At 40.3% G+C, this 19,113-nt stretch overlaps 1 protein-coding gene across 5 annotated transcripts in view; it reads left to right on the forward strand.

The window, feature by feature from the left end:
* The window catches only part of adgrl3.1 (adhesion G protein-coupled receptor L3.1), a 220,900-nt gene that overhangs the window by 158,869 nt on the left and 42,918 nt on the right, over positions 1-19,113 (forward strand). For 3 of the 5 annotated variants that reach the window (XM_033966996.2, XM_033966987.2, XM_055223676.1), the window contains exons 10-12: positions 1,188-1,373; positions 3,813-3,851; positions 14,650-14,833. In XM_033966996.2, coding sequence (XP_033822887.1) covers positions 1,188-1,373; positions 3,813-3,851; positions 14,650-14,833 — 409 coding nt within the window. The remainder of the gene's footprint in view (positions 1-1,187; positions 1,374-3,812; positions 3,852-14,649; positions 14,834-19,113) is intronic. The other 2 variants (XM_055223687.1, XM_033967003.2) reach the window with 1 other exon arrangement.

The following is a 19,113-nucleotide window of genomic DNA, read 5'->3' on the forward strand; positions in this document are numbered from 1 at the left end:
TTTTTGAGGCGGTAACAGCATTATAACATGGATTAAAGCTCACAAGTGTCAGTTTTGCGTAATATAGGACTTTTAAAGGTAAAAACTCTACAGATGTGGACGAGTTATTCAAATTTGGTGCTTGAGTAAAATTGGACTATAGTAGAAAATCAGGAACAAGCAAATTATGACTTGAGAGGAAATTATATCCGACTACTACGTCCACATCTGCAATCAGGACGCGTAAAATGTGTATAATAGTGCAAGTACAGTTATTAGTATGGAAGTAGATCTGTTATAAACCAAACAATGCATTGATTCTATTCATTTATTATGACTACTACTACTACTACTACTACTACAGTTACTTCTGCTTCTATAATTCCTATTCCTGCAATCAAATCCTGCTAATTTATCAACTTCAGCCGCATTTAACCCAAATAATTTACTATATAACTGAACTTTTACCCAATTCAAGCTTCTTCATGTGCTGTTATTAGTATGTGAGTAGATCTATTATAAACAATGTATTGATTCTGTGCATTTATTATGACTTTATTATTACTACTACTACTCCTACTTCTGCCTCTACAGTTCCTATTCCTCATTTCAGACGTTTTTATGCAAATTTGTCAACTTCAGACAGATTTAGCTCAGGTCATTTACTAAATAACTGAACTTTTACCCCATTAAAGTCACTTCATGTGCCTCTAACACCTCTGCAGCTCTCTTCTCCATCTGCCCTAGTGAAAGTACCATTACTAGTAAGTAAGTATTTCTATTATAAAACAAATAATGTATCGATTCAGTTCATTTATTGTGACTACTGCTTCTGCTACAGCTACTTCTGCCTATACAGTTCATATTCCTACAATCAAATCCTGCAAATTTGTCAACTTCAGCCAGATTTTACTCAAGTAATTTACCATATAACTGAACTTTTACTCAATTTAAGTTGCTTCATGTGCCCCTAACACCTCTCCAGCTCTCATTTATTATGTCTACTGCTTCTACTGCTACTTCTGCTTCTACAATTCTTATCCCCACAGTCAAATCCTGCAAATTTGTCAACTTCAGCCACATTTAACTCAAGTCATTTACTATATAACTGAACTTTTCCTCAGTTCAAGTTGCTTCCTGTGGCTCTAACTATCTCACCTCTGCAGCTCTTCTCCGTCTGACCTTATTTTGCCTTGACTGTTTTCCAGCTGCGCTCGGGGGAGACAGCTGCCATCGTGGCCCGAGAGCTGGCGGAGCAGACCAAAGGGCTGCTGCGGCCTGGAGACGTGCCCTCTACAGTGAGAGCCATGGCCCAGCTCGTGGAACTACTGGACGTCCAACTAAGGAACCTGACCCCGGGAGGCAAGGACAGCGCCGCCCGCAGTCTCACCAAGGTAACGCCGTCCGAACAAAGACGCGGCCCGAAGAGGAGGTCAATGCGTCTGAGTGATGGAACGGGAGATTTTCAGTTGTGTGTGTGTGTTTTTTTTTTTTACTTTAAGCTCTAGGTAGACAGCGAAGACGAATGAGCTGGAAAGAAAATTGAAAACATTGAGGGACAGTTTTAAATGATATTTTTGATAAATGACAATTGTGGTGAGTTTTCGATCTGACAGCCATTCTTCACAGGTGGCAAAGTTTCTTTTCGGAGAAGGATCCGGTATAAAACAAAAATGCGCTTAAGAGGAAAGAATAACAAGTTTTAGACGTTATCAGATCTACAGCAAGCACTTTTGAGATTATAAAATGTCCTTTTTCTACATTTTAAATCGGATTGAACAAGGACAAACACTGACCAAAGCAATGTACAGGGTGTCCATAAAGTCTTACAGAATGTGTCCAGACAAATTTACATAAACGTTGGATCGCAGTGTGACTCTGAAGTGCTGTACGTTTGCAATTTGTTTTCTCCCCGACAAAACCCACAATGTCGATGAAACGTTCTGCACCGACAAAGACGCCGACGAAGGTTTGAACTTTGTGTTTAAACGAGAGAGAAATGTGAGAAAATGTTAACGCCCGTGTGAGAAAAGTGTATAAAGTGTGTGGTGAGGGGTTTTACAGACAAAAACATAGAGAATAATGTAAAAAATAAAGCTGATACTTCACGGAAAGGCAGTTGATCAGATGTATTAATCAGACGTGTCCTTTTGTACTGGTAGTGGTTTCCAAAGTGTTTGACCTGATTTAAAAAACCTCTATATGGGCAACATTAATCGAACAACAAGCGCATCAAGACGGGACTCGATTTCTCGCCGTGTTCGCTCATCAATGGTTGCAATCGCATCTGTATCTTTTTACTTTAGTTCAGTAATGTCCCGTGTTTTTACTCGATATACAAGATCTTTAGCATAACCCCGTAGAACCCATGAAACACACTGTGCTTTCTCTTGAGGAGGAGCCATTTCTCGATCAGCAGGACGCCTGAAACACAAAAATGCAATGTGATTAAAAACTTTTATAACCACTGAGTACAAAAGAACAAATCTAATTCATGTACAATGGCCAAAAAAAAGGTCACACACTCTAATATTTCTTTGGACCGCCTTTAAAAAATACTCTTACTGTCACTATTAAACACAGCCCTGAGTTCTACTGTTGTTTTTCTTCTATTTGATTTCACCAAACGTTTAAATGTCGCCGATCACGATCTTTCAGAATCTTTTTATGACAACATTTCTTCCTCGTTGAAGGGTTCCCACTATCCTTCCGCTTTTTAACAACGCGTCGGACAGTTCTCAACCCAATTTTTAGCCGTTTCTGCGTTCTCCTTAGATCGCAAAAGACGAAGTTTAAATCTGTGGTTGTAGAAGCGAAGACGTTCTACAACAATTTGTCCAGTTGGCAGATTTAAAACTTCATCTTTTGCTCTGGATTAGACCTGGACGACGGAGGAATCACACAAACAATCTCTTTAGATGTTTCCTCTGCTCGACGCCAATGACGATTTGACCCTTTTCAAACAGACGAACATCTTTTCCACGACCGCGAGATGTGTCTTTCGATGTGGTTGTTGAAGAAATGAGGTTAAATAACTTGTTGCAGCTGAAAAATAATCGGTGGTGACTTTTTTTTTTGGCCTGGCAGCGTATCTTATCAACTGCCTTTGTGATTCTACTTCAAAACGATAAAGACACACCCTGTATATTACTCTGCGTTTGTTCAATCAAAGCGTCTGCGGACACCAAAACTCCAATTTCCTTCACCTCTAGAAGCGCCAAACACGCCGCTGAAGACGTGCTTGAAAATGTTACGCCTATAAGTATATGGATTTCACACAGTTCTCCTCCCACGACAGTCTAAAGTGCGACTACAGCCCCCAGACTCTAAACAAACAGGTCCCGCCTTCTCCTTTTCCGCTCCTGTCTGCACCTCTCTATTAGCAGCTCTGAATGAACGGCACAACCAATTCATCTGCGTTGAGCTGTTGACCAAATGGCCCGTTAAAGGTTGAATTAGTAGAAAAGCTCTCCCCAGAAAACAAAAATGGTCCTCCCTTCTCCAGTAATGACCCAATTATGTATACCTAATTGAGTAATAGGCCAGCTTATTATGCAAATGTTGGTTAGGATCTAAAATGACCAATCATGCACTAGTGGCAGCGTAATTAATGCCATCAATTCAGTAGATTCTGAGAGATAGAACGGCAGAGTCAGTGAGACAGGACGGTTTGAAAACAATGTGCGGTTGTGTGTTGTGCTGGAGAGATTGCAAATGAGACGAATAACAATAGCTTCAGCGGGTTTTTGTGAAATGTTAACGAGATGAGTGTGCTCCTGTGTGCTTTTGAAAGGTGTTTCTCTGCTAACAGACACAATTTTCTGAATTTTCAGCTTCAGAAGAGAGAAAGGTCCTGCAGGTTTTTCACACAGGTACTTCCACTTCCTGGTCCCCTTGATTACTTTTTGCCATTATATAGTCCCACATTTTCTTTTCTAATATTTTTTTTTACTCCGCATGCGAGCTGCCAAGCTGTGTGCGTGTGATCACACATTGCGATGCTATTTGTAGAAGGCAAAAGTGGCTGCTTTTATTTTATGATTTGCTGTTCCAGCCCTTTGAGGAGAATGACTTTTGAATAGTGAGTTTACAACTGCAGCTTCAATTTCACCTTCTAGTCTGCTGATTCTACTTCAGCTATTCTTACTACACGCAAAACACTATTTCTGTTACTCCTGAACCCAGAACTATTGATTGAAAAGTCAAATTAAATCTCGCTAAGAAAAACGAATCTTTTTTTAAAATGTGATATGTTTAAAAAAATCGATTTGCATGATTTTTATGTACTTTGGGATTTCTGATCAAAGCGTGTTACCCTGAACTTTGCAAATAAAGTTGACTAATTTGTAAGATTTGTCGAGCCCACGCACGTACATAAAACCGAGCATATCACATATTCGAGGCAAACTGCAACAATAACACTGAGGCTCGCGCTGACAACTTTGAACTTTTCTCAAATCTTATAAAGTTTTCAACTGTTTCCGGGAACTTTCTCACCTGAGCTAATTTCCCAGCTGCAGCAGTGGTGTCTGAAAAGGTGCACGCGTCTCCTCAAAGGGTGTTGTTCCACCAAAATTGTTTAGTTTTTCTTTTGCATTCTGAATCAATGGCGCTGATAAGCCATGATCGATATCCATAACAGCTCATCTGTGTTGGCGCCGTTGTGTGCAGAATGGTAAACAGGCCTTTGCTCCAGCCGCACGATCCATCTCCATCCTGTGGGCCGTCCTCCGCGCGGCCTCTCAGGGAGACGGCTGAGTGTGATGGATATTCGGCCCTGGCTTTGTCCCCATCATGGCCGTGTTGTTTTAAGAAATAACCTGCTTGTGCTTTTTTTGGCTTTTTGTTTGTATGTCGTCGTCCGCCATGTTGTCTGTGCATGAGGAACTTGCAGATGCATACGTACATGTTCAAAAACGACAAAAACGCATCAGAGTTTTACAGTTTGAAATCGTGTCGAACCATTTCATGTATATTGTACCAGATCGTAAAAAAATAATCATAAATAATGTGGACTAGAGCTTGTTGGGACACATTAATTAGTGTTAAATTTATATAATCTAGCAAATAAATGTATTTTCTGGAGTATAAGCCGCACTGGAGTATAAGTTGAAGCAGCCAAAAAATGAAAATATTGAAGAAAAAAAACTCCCCCTGGCCAAATTATGAAAAAAAGTGCGGGTTATAGTCCAGAAAATACGGTAATTTGTTAAAAATAATAGCTAAATCCACAGTTTAGTCTTGTAATCTTTCCATATTCTCATTTTTTTTAGTTTTTTAATACACAAAATTGACTCTTGTAGCTTTAAGTCACGTTATAATGTCGTTAACTCATTAAAAACAGAGCTGGAGTTGTGTTTTGTTTCATCCACACATGTTTTCGTAACCCTTTAATATTAGTCTGTCCACATCTTCAAAGCGCAAAATGCTTCGTTCCACCTTGTGATGTCACGAAGTGGTAGTTTTCAAGTTAACAGCCACTTTTTACATCTTTTTTTCAGTCGAGATTAGCAATTCCAGCACTGAAATGATCCAAATAATTCTAGTGAAGGTGTTTAAAGAGCACTTCCTGTATTACCACACGATGACATCACAAGGTGGAACAGAGCGTTTTCAGTTTGAGAGAAGAACGCAGCCTATATATGCAAGTTTTTTTGTGTTAAACATGTGTGAAAGAAATAAAAAAACACAACTCCAGGTCTGTTTTTGATGAGGAAACATCATAAAATACATCAGAAATAGCGTAATATGAGCACTTTAACAAACATGTCATCTAAAAAAAATGTCTTCTTCTTTCTACTTTGTCTCAGAACCTGATACGATCCATCTCACTATGTCGCTCACGTGTATAACAGGACGAAGTGAAATTGTTGTACCTTCTTCATAACAGCGTCTCTGTTCTCTCCGCCGGCCCGTGCACACACACACACACACACACACACACACTCTATGATGGGCTAGCTCTTTTTCTCCTGATGTCGGCTATTTTCCACTCTCACCAGAAAAGTCTGAACGTCAGCACTAGTCAGCAATGTCACATCATACAACATGGGCTTAGGACGATATGCGAGCTGACACACAAACACACACAAACACACACAAACACACACACGTTTTATACATACATTTACTTCTATCTTCTGATCGAATGCGTCTCCTCGGATACACAGCTGTTTTTGGTTATTATTTGTCAGACATTGGTTCAAATCGATTCAAATTTATCCATACAGCACGTTTAAAACAACAGTGGCTCAGTTGGTAGAGCGTTTGTCCACTAATCTGATGGTTGCTGGTTCGAATCCCGTCAAATCCTAAAAGTAGAGATACCTAAAATGTTTATAACTTTTACTTTGTGGTTACATTTTCCAAAGTATTTCTCACATTCTTGGTAGTAGTTAATAATTCACCATGAAACATCCAAATTATTTGCGAATATGTGCTCAAGGATGAACGCTGAATGCTCATTTTATTCAAATTTGACGTGTCTTTACTGAACGGCTGAAAGGTTCTTTTTGAAATAGTTGAGCTATAACTACAAGGCCGTGCAGTATTTTACCGTTGTTAATAATCAGTTAGTTTCAAGCTGCGTTAGATGAACTTCAGAACTACAGCTTTTGACCGTGAACTTTTTTCTCCATATAGAAAATAGGACTATACCAAAAAAATATATTAAAAACAGTAGAATGAAGCACTTTAGCAGTTAGTTTATATCTATTATGCGTCAGAAAAGTTATTTATTCAAACTTCTACAGCTCAAATCTTATCATAAAACAGAAAAATATTAAAAAATCCTCAGCCTGTGTTTTACCGCCATCATTTTTATTTACTTTTTATTTAAATAATATTAAAATAATATGTTATATGTTGGTGTTTTAGTGTTTTATTTAGGAACTGTTGTTGTTTTGTTTTGTTTCCGCTTGACGACTCGATAAAGACGCACGCCTGACGAGCAAAAGTGCGCCGTGTCGTTCAATATGTTTTGGGGGTCGATATATTTACCGTGGGGACTTTTTCTTTCTTTTCCTCCTCGTGTCAATAAAGAGTTTTTTTTTTTACTGATGGCTGGATAAATGTTTAATTTGAATGTGCAAACTCGGTCGCTGATGCTAACGACGCCAACATAAATTACAATTAGAAATATATAATAAAAGACATAAAATAAACTACTTGAAGTTACAAATACATACGTCGCTGTCTGACCCAAATTTAAGAGTTAGAATGAGCTTTACTTTGATTAACTTAATTTTAACTTTAATAAACTTAACTGAGACGCCGCACGTTTGCTCGTAAACCAGGCGTGCGTCTTTATCAAGTGGTCAAGCGGAAACAAAACAAAACAACAACAGTTCCTACCTGACTACCAAAATAAAACACTAAAATACCAACATATAACATATTATTTTAATATTATTTAAATAAAAAGTAAATAAAAATGATGGCGGTAAAACACAGGCTGAGGATTTTTGGTATTTTTCTGTTCTATGATAAGATTTGAGCTGTAGAAGTTTGAATAAATAACTTTTCTGACGCATAATAGATATAAACTAACTGCTAAAGTGCTTCATTCTACTTTTCATTTAGGGTTTTCGTGTCAGGGGCGTAAATTAGTTCCAATATCACCGTTTATCGTCTATATTTACTTCAGCAATGTATAAAAAATATCATATCGAGACAGGTCCGTTCTGATAATATTTATTTGACCGCTTTTCCACTGATCGAAATCCCATTCATATTTCTTCCTGTAACATTCCAAACTAAATCCCGGTTGTCGTCGCACAGCTGACTGGGATTCTACACGAGAGGAGGAGGGGGCTGGGAATGATCGATTATGTAATTAGCCTTCAGTAATGTGAAACAAAATTATAGCAACAGTGCCTGAGTCTGCCGGATAGAAATGTGCGTGATTAGGGCTGTGGCGTGGCGTTGGCCTGTCCTCGTTAATTACCCGCCGCACTAATTGCCAAGTGAGGAGAGTGGGCTGGAGGTTTGGGTTCCTAATAGAGACAAAAAATAATTGAATCCTCTTTTTATTTTCTCTCTTCTTCTTCCTCTTCTTCTGCGTTTCCCGCTCCTCCTCCTCGCTCTACCCTCCGTCTAGCGTCGTTCAGGGAATTGGGGACTCGTTTCATGTATTCTAAATTGGCAATTTATTCATGATGAAGTTGCTGGTGTGGAGAGGCTTTGATGCTGTAGGGGGGGAATGTTGGAAGAAAGAGTGAGTGAGGTAGACGAAAGGAGGGAGGGAGGAGGAAGAGGCTACCAAATTATACAGGAAAACATGTAAACGAGAACTAATGAGCAGAATCAACTACTCAAAATCTGTTCTCGAGTAAATATTACTTCGCGACAATATTACAGAGGAGGTAAACAGAATCTTTCGGATGCAGCAGGTAAATGTGGGCGGCATTGGATAAAAATGATGATATATTTTGAAAACGCAGCAGGAATGTGCTAACTGTGGCTGTAAATGTTGTGGTTACGGTTCAAGTACAGCACAAATTTAGAAATAGAGCATAAAATGAACCACAAAAGTGCAGAATGATGTTATATTTGGAACAGTACCGTCAATTTTGGACTATAAGCCGCTACTTTTCCCCCCGCAGCTTATAAATAGATTTTTACTGGATAACGGCCACCGGGGGGCGATCTCTAGCAGTAAACGCAAAAGTGAGACAGACGTGAGGAAAGATTTTGCGCAGAAGAATACATGAATTTTGATTTTGTCGCATCATGCCACAGCCTCATCATGGAAAATACATGAAGAAATGAAATAGAGGAAGAAGGAAATAGAGCCACTGCACATAAGCTCAGCGTCAAAGAAGGAAATAGAGCCACTGCACGTAAGCTCAGCGTCAAAGAAGGAAATAGAGCCACTGCACGTAAGCTCAGCGTCAAAGAAGGAAATAGAGCCACTGCACGTAAGCTCAGCGTCAAAGAAGGAAATAGAGCTAATGCAAGTAAGCTTTGGCATCAAAGAAGGAAATAGAGCCACTGCACGTAAGTTTTGGCATCAAAGAAGGAAATAGAGCCACTGCACGTAAGTTTTGGCATCAAAGAAGGAAATAGAGCCACTGCACGTAAGTTTTGGCATCAAAGAAGGAAATAGAGCCACTGCACGTAAGTTTTGGCATCAAAGAAGGAAATAGAGCCACTGCACATAAGTTTTGGCATCAAAGAAGGAAATAGAGCCACTGCACGACGTTGGAGGCAGCAGAGGGAAGAACTTAGTCAATGTAAAAAGATGACAAATCTTTCAGAGAAAATAGAAGCAGATGGCTCACGTTGGTGCAGTTTTATTTTCTAAACCTGCAGGCATGTGTATCCCGTGTTGATGTCATGTTGGTGCCAATTTTCAGGCACAGTTAAAAAAAACAACAAAAAAAACGTGTCTTTCTGTGTAAATATCTCCTGTTACAACATGAAAACCTGCAGCTTATATTCAGGCGCGGCTTATCTACGCACAAAATTAATAGATTTTCTTTTCAAATTTAGCTGGTGTGGATGTTCTCCTGCAATTTTTGAAATAATTATCAACAGTATAATCAGAATTCTAAGTTTGCATATTTCCAGAACAACTGTGTTATCCATTTTTGATATATGTGTCTCCCACTTTTTTTTTAGATTATTGCAGATCACTAGCATGCATTTTGTAATAAACGACATTTTTGAATTTCTGAGCACATTTATGTTGTTCAAATGAGTTCAAGTTTATTTGTGTACCACATTTACAACAACTTAATCTGCTCAGTGTGTCACAAAACAAAAAACAAATAAACAAATCACACGATATGTATATAAAAAGAACATTAAAACACCAAGATGTTAAGTAGACTTTCTTTGTCAGTGAGGTTAGATTAAAAATACAAAAAAAACCTAAAAATTATCCTAAAAGTTAATGCTAATTTCAATCTGGTTGTGTAGAAATCGCAGAGCTGGCAAGAAGATTATAAGTTTAATATGATGCAAACTATTACAGATTAGTTTTACTCTGTGTTTAAGTATTAACATGAACAAAAAAGAAAACAAAAGGAAAGGAAAGAAAGGAAAAGAGGAAAATAAGGAAGAAAGGAAAGGAAGGATAAAAAAGGGAATAAAGGAGAAGGAAAAAATAAAAAGAATGGAGACTCAGCCCTGAAACTGAATGTTAAAAATAGTTTTAACTTCATAACTAAACTCACTCATTCATTTTACCTGCTCAATAATAAAACATTAGCTCATTGTAAGACCCCAGCCCCGCCCCCTCAACCCGCCCACTCAACCAACCCCCTCAACCAACCCCCTCAACCCGCCCCCTCAACCAACCCCCTCAACCAGCCCCCTCAACCCGCCCACTCAACCCGCCCCCTCAACCAACCCCCTCAACCAGCCCCCTCAACCCGCCCCCTCAACCAACCCCCTCAACCCGCTCCCTCAACCAACCCCCTCAACCACCCCCTCAACCAACCCCCTCAACCAACCCCCTCAACCAACCCCCTCAACCCGCTCCCTCAACCAAACCCCTCAACCCCCCCCTCAACCCGCCCCCTCAACCAACCCCCTCAACCCGCTCCCTCAACCAACCCCCTCAACCAACCCCCTCAACCCCCCCCTCAACCCGCCCCCTCAACCAACCCCCTCAACCCACCCCCTCAACCAGCCCCCTCAACCGCCCCCTCAACCAACCCCCTCAACCCACCCCCTCAACCCACCCCCTCAACCAACCCCCTCAACCAACCCCCTCAACCCACCCCCTCAACCCACCCCCTCAACCCGCCCCAAACTCTGATCATAGTTTTATTTGTTTCTTGTCCTCTACTTTGTACCAGCTTGTCTTTTTTTGCATATTTCTACCTCTTGTCAAGTCCCGTTATGTTTTGTACTGTACCGTTTTTCTTTTTTCATCAATAAAAATGAAAAAAAAAAAAAGTACAACATTAACGAAAACACGTGGAAGTTGCTTTGAGGCGACAGCGATTTCGAACCCGACCGCACATCCGCCGATGACGCATGAAGTACAGTATTTGCATAACGCGCGCTCCAGCTCGCCGTCCTCCTGTTCTTCCATATTTGATACGACCCGCCCGTGTGCGCACATACCGGGGGCCCGTGGAGCGGTGGAGTGTGCGCGGGCCCTTGTGCGGTTGTTGGAAGTCGCAGTCTGTCTCTGCACTGCTGTTTACGCTGGATTACCCTGACGCTTCAAAGCATTTCACTTCTGCCCCATTTACTGGTATATGTGCGCTCAGCATCCCCACATCCCGACAATACGCACTTTTGCACAAACCTTATCTGTCTCTCCAGAGTTTTGCTTCTCTTTGAAAACACCACCTAAAAAAACGGCCTCCATTTTTGCCCCCCCCGAGTCCTTATACTCCTTGCTGATAGAAATGTCACTCCTGGCACCGACGCCTGGGAGGCACAACCCAAAACCCGAAACTGACTTTTCTGATTTAAAGATGTCTAGACCTCAAGGAAACGCACACTCCTTCTTCTCCTACTTCGTCTTCTCCTCCTCCTCCTTCTCCCCTGCATCTATCTCCAAAGATCCAATCACAGCTGAATTAAATTTCAATGAAAAATTATAAGAAATTGAAAAAAGCAAGATAATCTCAAGTTCAATAAAAAGTTTAATGAGAAGGGGGGAAAAAAAGAAGCGGGTTATCTGGATCACATCAAAGTTAGCGTCCTGGGAGCAGAAGTATATGAGTGCCACTGCTGTCATATCTGCTTTTGCCTGCAGAGACTCGCGCTATCTCACTCCCTATGCCTTCCCATGACTGTCGCTCGCCCAGCCCGCTACAGTATAACAAGTGGAGCAGAATGATGCACAGCGATGCCTCTCCCGGCCCCTCGTGCGCACTCTCACGCCCACACACGCACATATACGAGCACCCACAGGACCGCGCTGAAGGAACGCCGTACACAACGCATGCATCATTGACATAAACGGAGGAGGAGGAAGACATACCTGCCACTATAGCAGTATATATGACGTCTGTGTGAGCTGGGAATAGGTTTATGTTTTATTAGCACGCTCCCTATAGAAGCCGTGTCCAGTGTACGGCTCGAGGGCTACGCATGACCCCGTGTCGGATTTTGGCCCAGAGCTAAAAAATATATTACCAGCTGCCCGTCATTGTCAGTGTTTTTATGTCCGAGATCGTACGAAACCGGAGACTGTGTAAAGAAAGCGGGAGTGTGATGTTACCCGTAGCGTTCGGATCCAGACGAATGAAGCGGTTACAGCGGCGGATTTGGAGCTGAGTTTTGGAAATCCGAAAACCGCGAGTATCATAGCAACTAAAGAGCCAATCCGGAGCGAGGCTGTCGTAGCGTCGTTGGTTTAGCCGGGAGCTGGCACTTAGCAAACGCTGTCAGTGTAAGAAGGCGCTTGATTTGTCTGTTATTAATGTTCATGTCTTGACTTAAGGACAAGCGGGTTAATACGGATATTTAAGACCAAAATGACGAGTCTGACAGCAGCAGTTGCAGAGTAAAGGGTGACAGTTTTTCAATAGAAAGTGAATTGGCGCCAGAGTTGAAGGAGCCAGAATCGTGCCCATGTGGCTAGCGGGTTATATAAACAGTATGTAATGTAAACAAGTCTTTAGCTCTTTTCTAAATTAAACATTGGCTCATTGGAGTTTTCTGGCGAAGGTATAAGCAAAAAGCTACAGTATTTTTGCCATTGCGGGATAAAGCGAGGTCATCTAATCTCTATCATGGCGTCTTTTACCGCTATTCAAAGAGTGAGCAACAGAAATGACAAATACTGTAACACAAAGATGATGTGGAGGGATCGTAGCCATCCACCAGAGACAAACAAACAGTAATCAGACGCTGTGGTACGGAACAGTCATCGGGGAGCGCGTTTTCAGACATTCTGCCTCGAAACCAGGGATAATGAACCACATCACCGACCTCACTGTTATTGATTTAAACATAATTTTAACCAACCATCAAATAGTCTCATTTGACCCAACAACTCTGCAAAAGCACCAAAGCGTTTAAATTAAAATAACTGAAAACAAAAGCCGCAAATCCGTATGTTTAGGAAACCAGAACGGACCAATTTCTTTGACATTTTCCCCTGACACACAACTGAATAGATTTACAAAATTGTGCCCAATTTGACTGTCTCCGCACTGAATTTATTTTCTTTTGTGTGCTAATCAGACCATTTGTGCTCATTCCTTTGTCATGTAGGCACTAGTGCTAACACTGTTGTGCTAATAATTATTATATAATTGATAGGGAAAACCAAAATCTTTTTAACACTCGATAAAACACGGGAGACACATTTCCTGACATGTGTGTGCCCCCTCCTGCTTTTCCTAGTTTGTTTGCCGAAGCAGTGGATTAATTAGTTTTTGTTTACATGTAGCCTTCCCAAACTCATTGGATATGCATTCAAGCTAATTAGCTCCTAGCCCTAAAAGAGGACATCATATCAGCGCATTAGCTTGTTGGATAAGCTCTCATTTCATGTGTGCTGCCATTTATCCATGTGTGGGTTTAAACTGCCCCAAAATAAACAGGTACGGATTAATTTGTTCATTTCCTAGGCCAAACCGAGTGTTTAGTACTGCATACCCTTGACGTACGAGTTAGCGCTAACCGTGTAAATGCACCGTGTTTGTTCCCTGCAGTAAAAAAGGCTACGCAAAGTCAAACGATTTAACGTGTGTGTCAACGTGCCACCAAGTCGTCTGCCGCGACCTTGCCAGTCCCTTATGGAAACATCTCCTCTTTCTAATATCAGTTCATTCTTGTTTCTGTTCCCTGATTTTTTTTTTCACGTTTGCTCCTGAGAGAGTGCGTGATAACTGAAGAATGGGTTTTGCGGAGGTAAAAAGGTGGCGTTGAGAAAGAGAAAATAAAGAGCTGGACCGGACTGGGAGATGAGTGCGTTTGATAGCACCTGGATTTCCACCTCTCTCTGTCCCAGCGGAGTCCTGTCACCGCAGACTCACTGGGCTGTTTTATCAGCGTCCCACTGCTAACTCTCAAACCAACTCTTGCCGGATCCTTTATCTGTTTCTCTTCCAAAAGTGTGTGTCTAAAATGTGTGGATGGATTCATAAGAGCATAAAGGAATGTGAGCTGTAGACAAAACAACTGTTCTGGGGATATTTCAGCAGTCATCTCCCTTCCATTCGGATCAGAACTATTCCTGGATTCGGAAATGTTCTGCCTGGCTGAGTGTGACCCAGAAGACATTATCAGATAAAACTCTAATTTCTTCCCAGACCCTCGAGCACAAGTTTTGCCTACTCGCAGATAAGGCACAAAAAGAGAGGAGAACCAGGTTTTGGGGGTGTAGACACATCGTGATTGCAATCAACTAATTAGTGAAGCTTGATTTTTGAACATCTGTGGGTGAATTTCTATTGCACCATCCAGGAGACAACAAATTAACATGAGGTAGTGAACATGAAAAGCGGTCTGTATTTGACCCTGTTGGGTTTGCATGGGAATGCTGCATTTGCATCACTAACGTTTGTGTCTCATTGTTTATCGACATGATACATGGAAAAGTACATTTGTGCCGTTTCATCCCATTGATCGCTGCGGTCGTTTAGCAGTAACGACGTCACGTGGCTATGAATGGATTAGCATTAGACACATGCTAGCAGCAGTGACTCAGGCTGACACAGGTGAATGTGACCAGTGTTTGTGCGTTTGCTCTAGGCCATGGTGGAGACAGTGAATAATCTGCTGCACTCCCGAGCCCAGGCGGCGTGGAGAGAGCTCCCCACCAGCGAGCAGCTGCACTCAGCCACGCTGCTCCTCGACACTGTGGAGACGGGCGCTTTCATGTTAGCTGACAATCTACTCAAGACTGACACTGTGCAGGAGACCACTGACAACATCCGTGAGTACTTTTTCACTATCTTTGTGTGGATGATTCTTTGCCTTTTCTGTAAACTCAGCTAGACACCCAAACTGTCCGTAAACCTGTTGAGATGCCCTCAAGCATGGCACTTAACATCCATCTGCTGTGGAGGAGCTGCACAGCTCAACGTGCGAAAGGCTGAGGCTCAAACCGTAGTGAGTCTCGCTATGTTTGGGAGACAGTAGCGGAATATAAAGTTCACTGCAGGTGTAGAAAGGGCTTTCTTAGATTTCACAGGGCTTTTGGTCTGTACGGATTTAAACATATCTTAAACCACGTGGATCCTGCTAAAGATCTAAGATTATGATGCAACTACACTCCTCTACTCCTCCCCCTCCTTCACCCACCTCTTCAGATCCACCCTTCATATTCTGAGAAGAAAGTGCAGCTTCACGGTGCCAAATGCAATATACATTTTTATATACTTACATAAACCAAATAATAATATGCAGTACTATTCATTGCTTATGGGACTGAGAAGGGACCGTGCATAATAACAGTTATACTTTCAGTTCAGTGCGTCTCAGGATTATATTGAAAAATAATATGTCATAAGAAAAGACATTAGTGAGACGTCAGAAATATCCAAAGAACATCTAGACCAGTAACGATTATGTGTTACCACAGAGGTACCCGGCCTGCCAAAAGCCCTCAGAAGGTAATTAAGAAAATCAATATTGTATGAAAAATAATTTGTGTGCAGTGAAATTGAAATACATTAGATGCAAGTTTAATAACACCCGGGTTCACTAACACAATGATTCACCTGTCACTAGCAATACGACCTGTTATGTCTACCGCGAGATGTTACGATCTGATCTAATGCGTTCAGACCATTATTATTTTCCAGTTTTTTTTCCCCCCCGTTTATCTTTGCCCTTACGTAACCCTTCTCGGTCGGCACTTGCACCATTAACGTAGACTAGGTGCTGTCAAATGGAGGTCGCGCCGTCGGTCTGTAGGTCGAGTCCTCGCGTACGCTTTTTGAAGGGCTCAATCCCCGGAGAGATTCACGCTCGTCGGCATCAACATCGCCGGCGAGATGGCCTTGAGAACCCTCCGGAGCGGCCGTGAATCGCTACGGCCGAGCTACGAGATGTTTTTTTAATTTATTTATTTCTCCAGTATCTTCCCTCCCGCTAACATGTAGGCGGGCCCGACAAAGCAGAACAAAGCCAGTTATTATGGCATTGTGCACATCACTTTTCCCTCTCCTTTTCTCCATCCTTATCTTCTTTTATAAATTCTTTTCATCTTCTTTCATCACGGAGTAAGTCGGTAATGGCATGTGCGAGACGTGTTTTATGTGCGCTGTAGGCGACCAGCCCCGGCCTCCGCTTCTGTTTATTCTTTTGATTTGATTTTCCGTCTCTAAATATGCCTCGCGCCGTCGCCACAGTATCGCCAGAATTCAGGGATCTCGTGAGGCGATATGGCAGAGGGAGGAGCCGCGGGGGAAAAAAAAAGAAGGAACTGGAGTTGACGTTTAAAGACACGGGAGAAGATTGAGGGTTATCATGGCGGTGGGCTGTCGCTGTCGCACGATGTTCTCCAGGGTGTTTTTCCCCTCAAAGCGATCTATTTGAGCTTCTTCTTCGACTGAGAAAGACTCTAATTAAGTATTCAGACAAATAAAAGATGCGTTATTGATTTTATTAGCGAGCGTAGACGTCGGGAGAGGCGGGGAAGGGAAGCAGAGGGACAATGAGCGACTGAACTGTGGACAATTTGGGGTGATTAAAGATTAAAGTTTTAGTATTTCAGCTCTTCATTACTGTTCCATGTATGTGTTTTTTTTCAGAATTAAGGCAAGGCGGGTTTATTTGTACAGCACAATTCGTACACAAAGTAAATCAAAGTGCTTTATAGAGTAAGAAAGACATTAAAATCACAATTCCTTCTCAAAATACTCCTTTTAGTGTCTGTCAGTCCATTTTTGACAGCCCTAAAATGGTTCCAGAATGAAATTTCCGTGTATTTTTTATCCAGATTATTTCAGTCTGGTCCAAACGTCCTTCGTTGTAAACCGGGTCAAACGTGATCGTCCAATCAGATTCGTTTTTCCCGTGACACGAACAAGCTCATTGGTCGCCTGTGATTTACAAATGATTATTATTATTCAAGTCTTTTTTATTGATTTTTAAATACTTTGAATATATACATATAAAAATGAGACAAAAACACAACAGGACAGCAGGCACTTTGAAATGAAGAGAAGACAACTACATATACACACACACATACAGATACACACACATACGTATACACATACAGATACACACACATACATATACACATACAGATACACACACATACATATACACATACAGATACACACACATACACATACAGATACACACATACACAGATACAGATACTCACACATACACATACAGATACTCACACATACATATACACATACAGATACACACACATACATATACACATACAGATACACACACATACATATACACATACAGATACACACACATACATATACTCACACATACAGATACACACACATACAGATACACACATACATATACACACACATACATATACACACACACATACATATACACACACATACAGATGCACACATATACATATACACACACATACATATACACACACACATACATATACACACACATACAGATACTCACACATACATATACTCACACATACAGATACACACACATACATATACTCACACATACATATACACACACATACATATACACACACACATACATATACACACACATACAGATACACACATATACATATACACACACACATACATATACACACACACATACATATACACATACAGATACACACATATACATATACACATACAGATACACACACATACATATACACACACATACATATACACACACATACAGATACACACATACATATACACATACAGATACACACACATACAGATACACACACATACATATACACACACATACAGATACACATACAGATACACACACATACAGATACACATACAGATACACACACATACATATACTCACACATACAGATACTCACACATACAGATACACACACATACAGATACACACACATACAGATACACACACATACATATACACACACACATACATATACACACACATACATATACACATACAGATACACACATATACATATACACATACAGATACACACACATACAGATACACACACATACAGATACACACACATACATATACACACATATACATATACACACATATACATATACACACACATACAGATACTCACACATACATATACACATACAGATACAACTACATACACATACAAATACAGACACATACATATACAGATACATGTTGTATGTCTGTTTGTGTCAGTGTGTGTATACATGTATGTATGTGTATGTGTGTGTATGTAGACAACAGTATGTTGTGTTTGTGGCTGAATGTGGTTTTATGACAATAAGAATGGAGTTGTATGTGACTGTATGTAAGAATGATTTTAGAGTGTAAATAATAACCTTGTTTTTATTCTATTGTATTTTATTTCCTACAGGTCGACATTTTACACCTGTCCCGGGACCACGGGTGAAAAATAGTCCTCGGGCTAATTCTGTCATATTTACATGCAAATGTTTATTAATGTGTCTGAAATAAATAAATAAATAAAAATAAAACAGACACATACATATACACATACACACATATACACACATACATATACACACATATACACATACAGATACACACACATACATATACACATACAGATACACACACATACATATACACATATATACACATACAGATACACACACATACATATACACATATATACACATACAGATACACACACATACATATACACATACAGATACACACACATACATATACACACATATACATATACAGATACACACTTATACACATACATATACACATACAGATACACACATACATATACACACACACATACATATACACATATGCATAAATAATTAGGTTGGACCAGTGAGTTTACATAAATAAATATAATAAATAATAATAACAATGATAATAATAAATAAACAAGTAAATAAATAAATCAAAAATAAATAAAAATACATAATAACACAAAATTAATAATAATACAAAATTGATAATAATACATAATAATAAATAATAATACATAATATTAAATAAATAATGGAAAATTTAAGAAAAAAAATTATAAGGTGAAATAATGGGCTTTTCTCTTAGTTCAGA

The sequence above is a fragment of the Periophthalmus magnuspinnatus genome, chromosome 1 (genome assembly GCF_009829125.3).
Source record: "Periophthalmus magnuspinnatus isolate fPerMag1 chromosome 1, fPerMag1.2.pri, whole genome shotgun sequence".
In the NCBI taxonomy this organism is placed as follows: domain Eukaryota; kingdom Metazoa; phylum Chordata; class Actinopteri; order Gobiiformes; family Gobiidae; genus Periophthalmus; species Periophthalmus magnuspinnatus.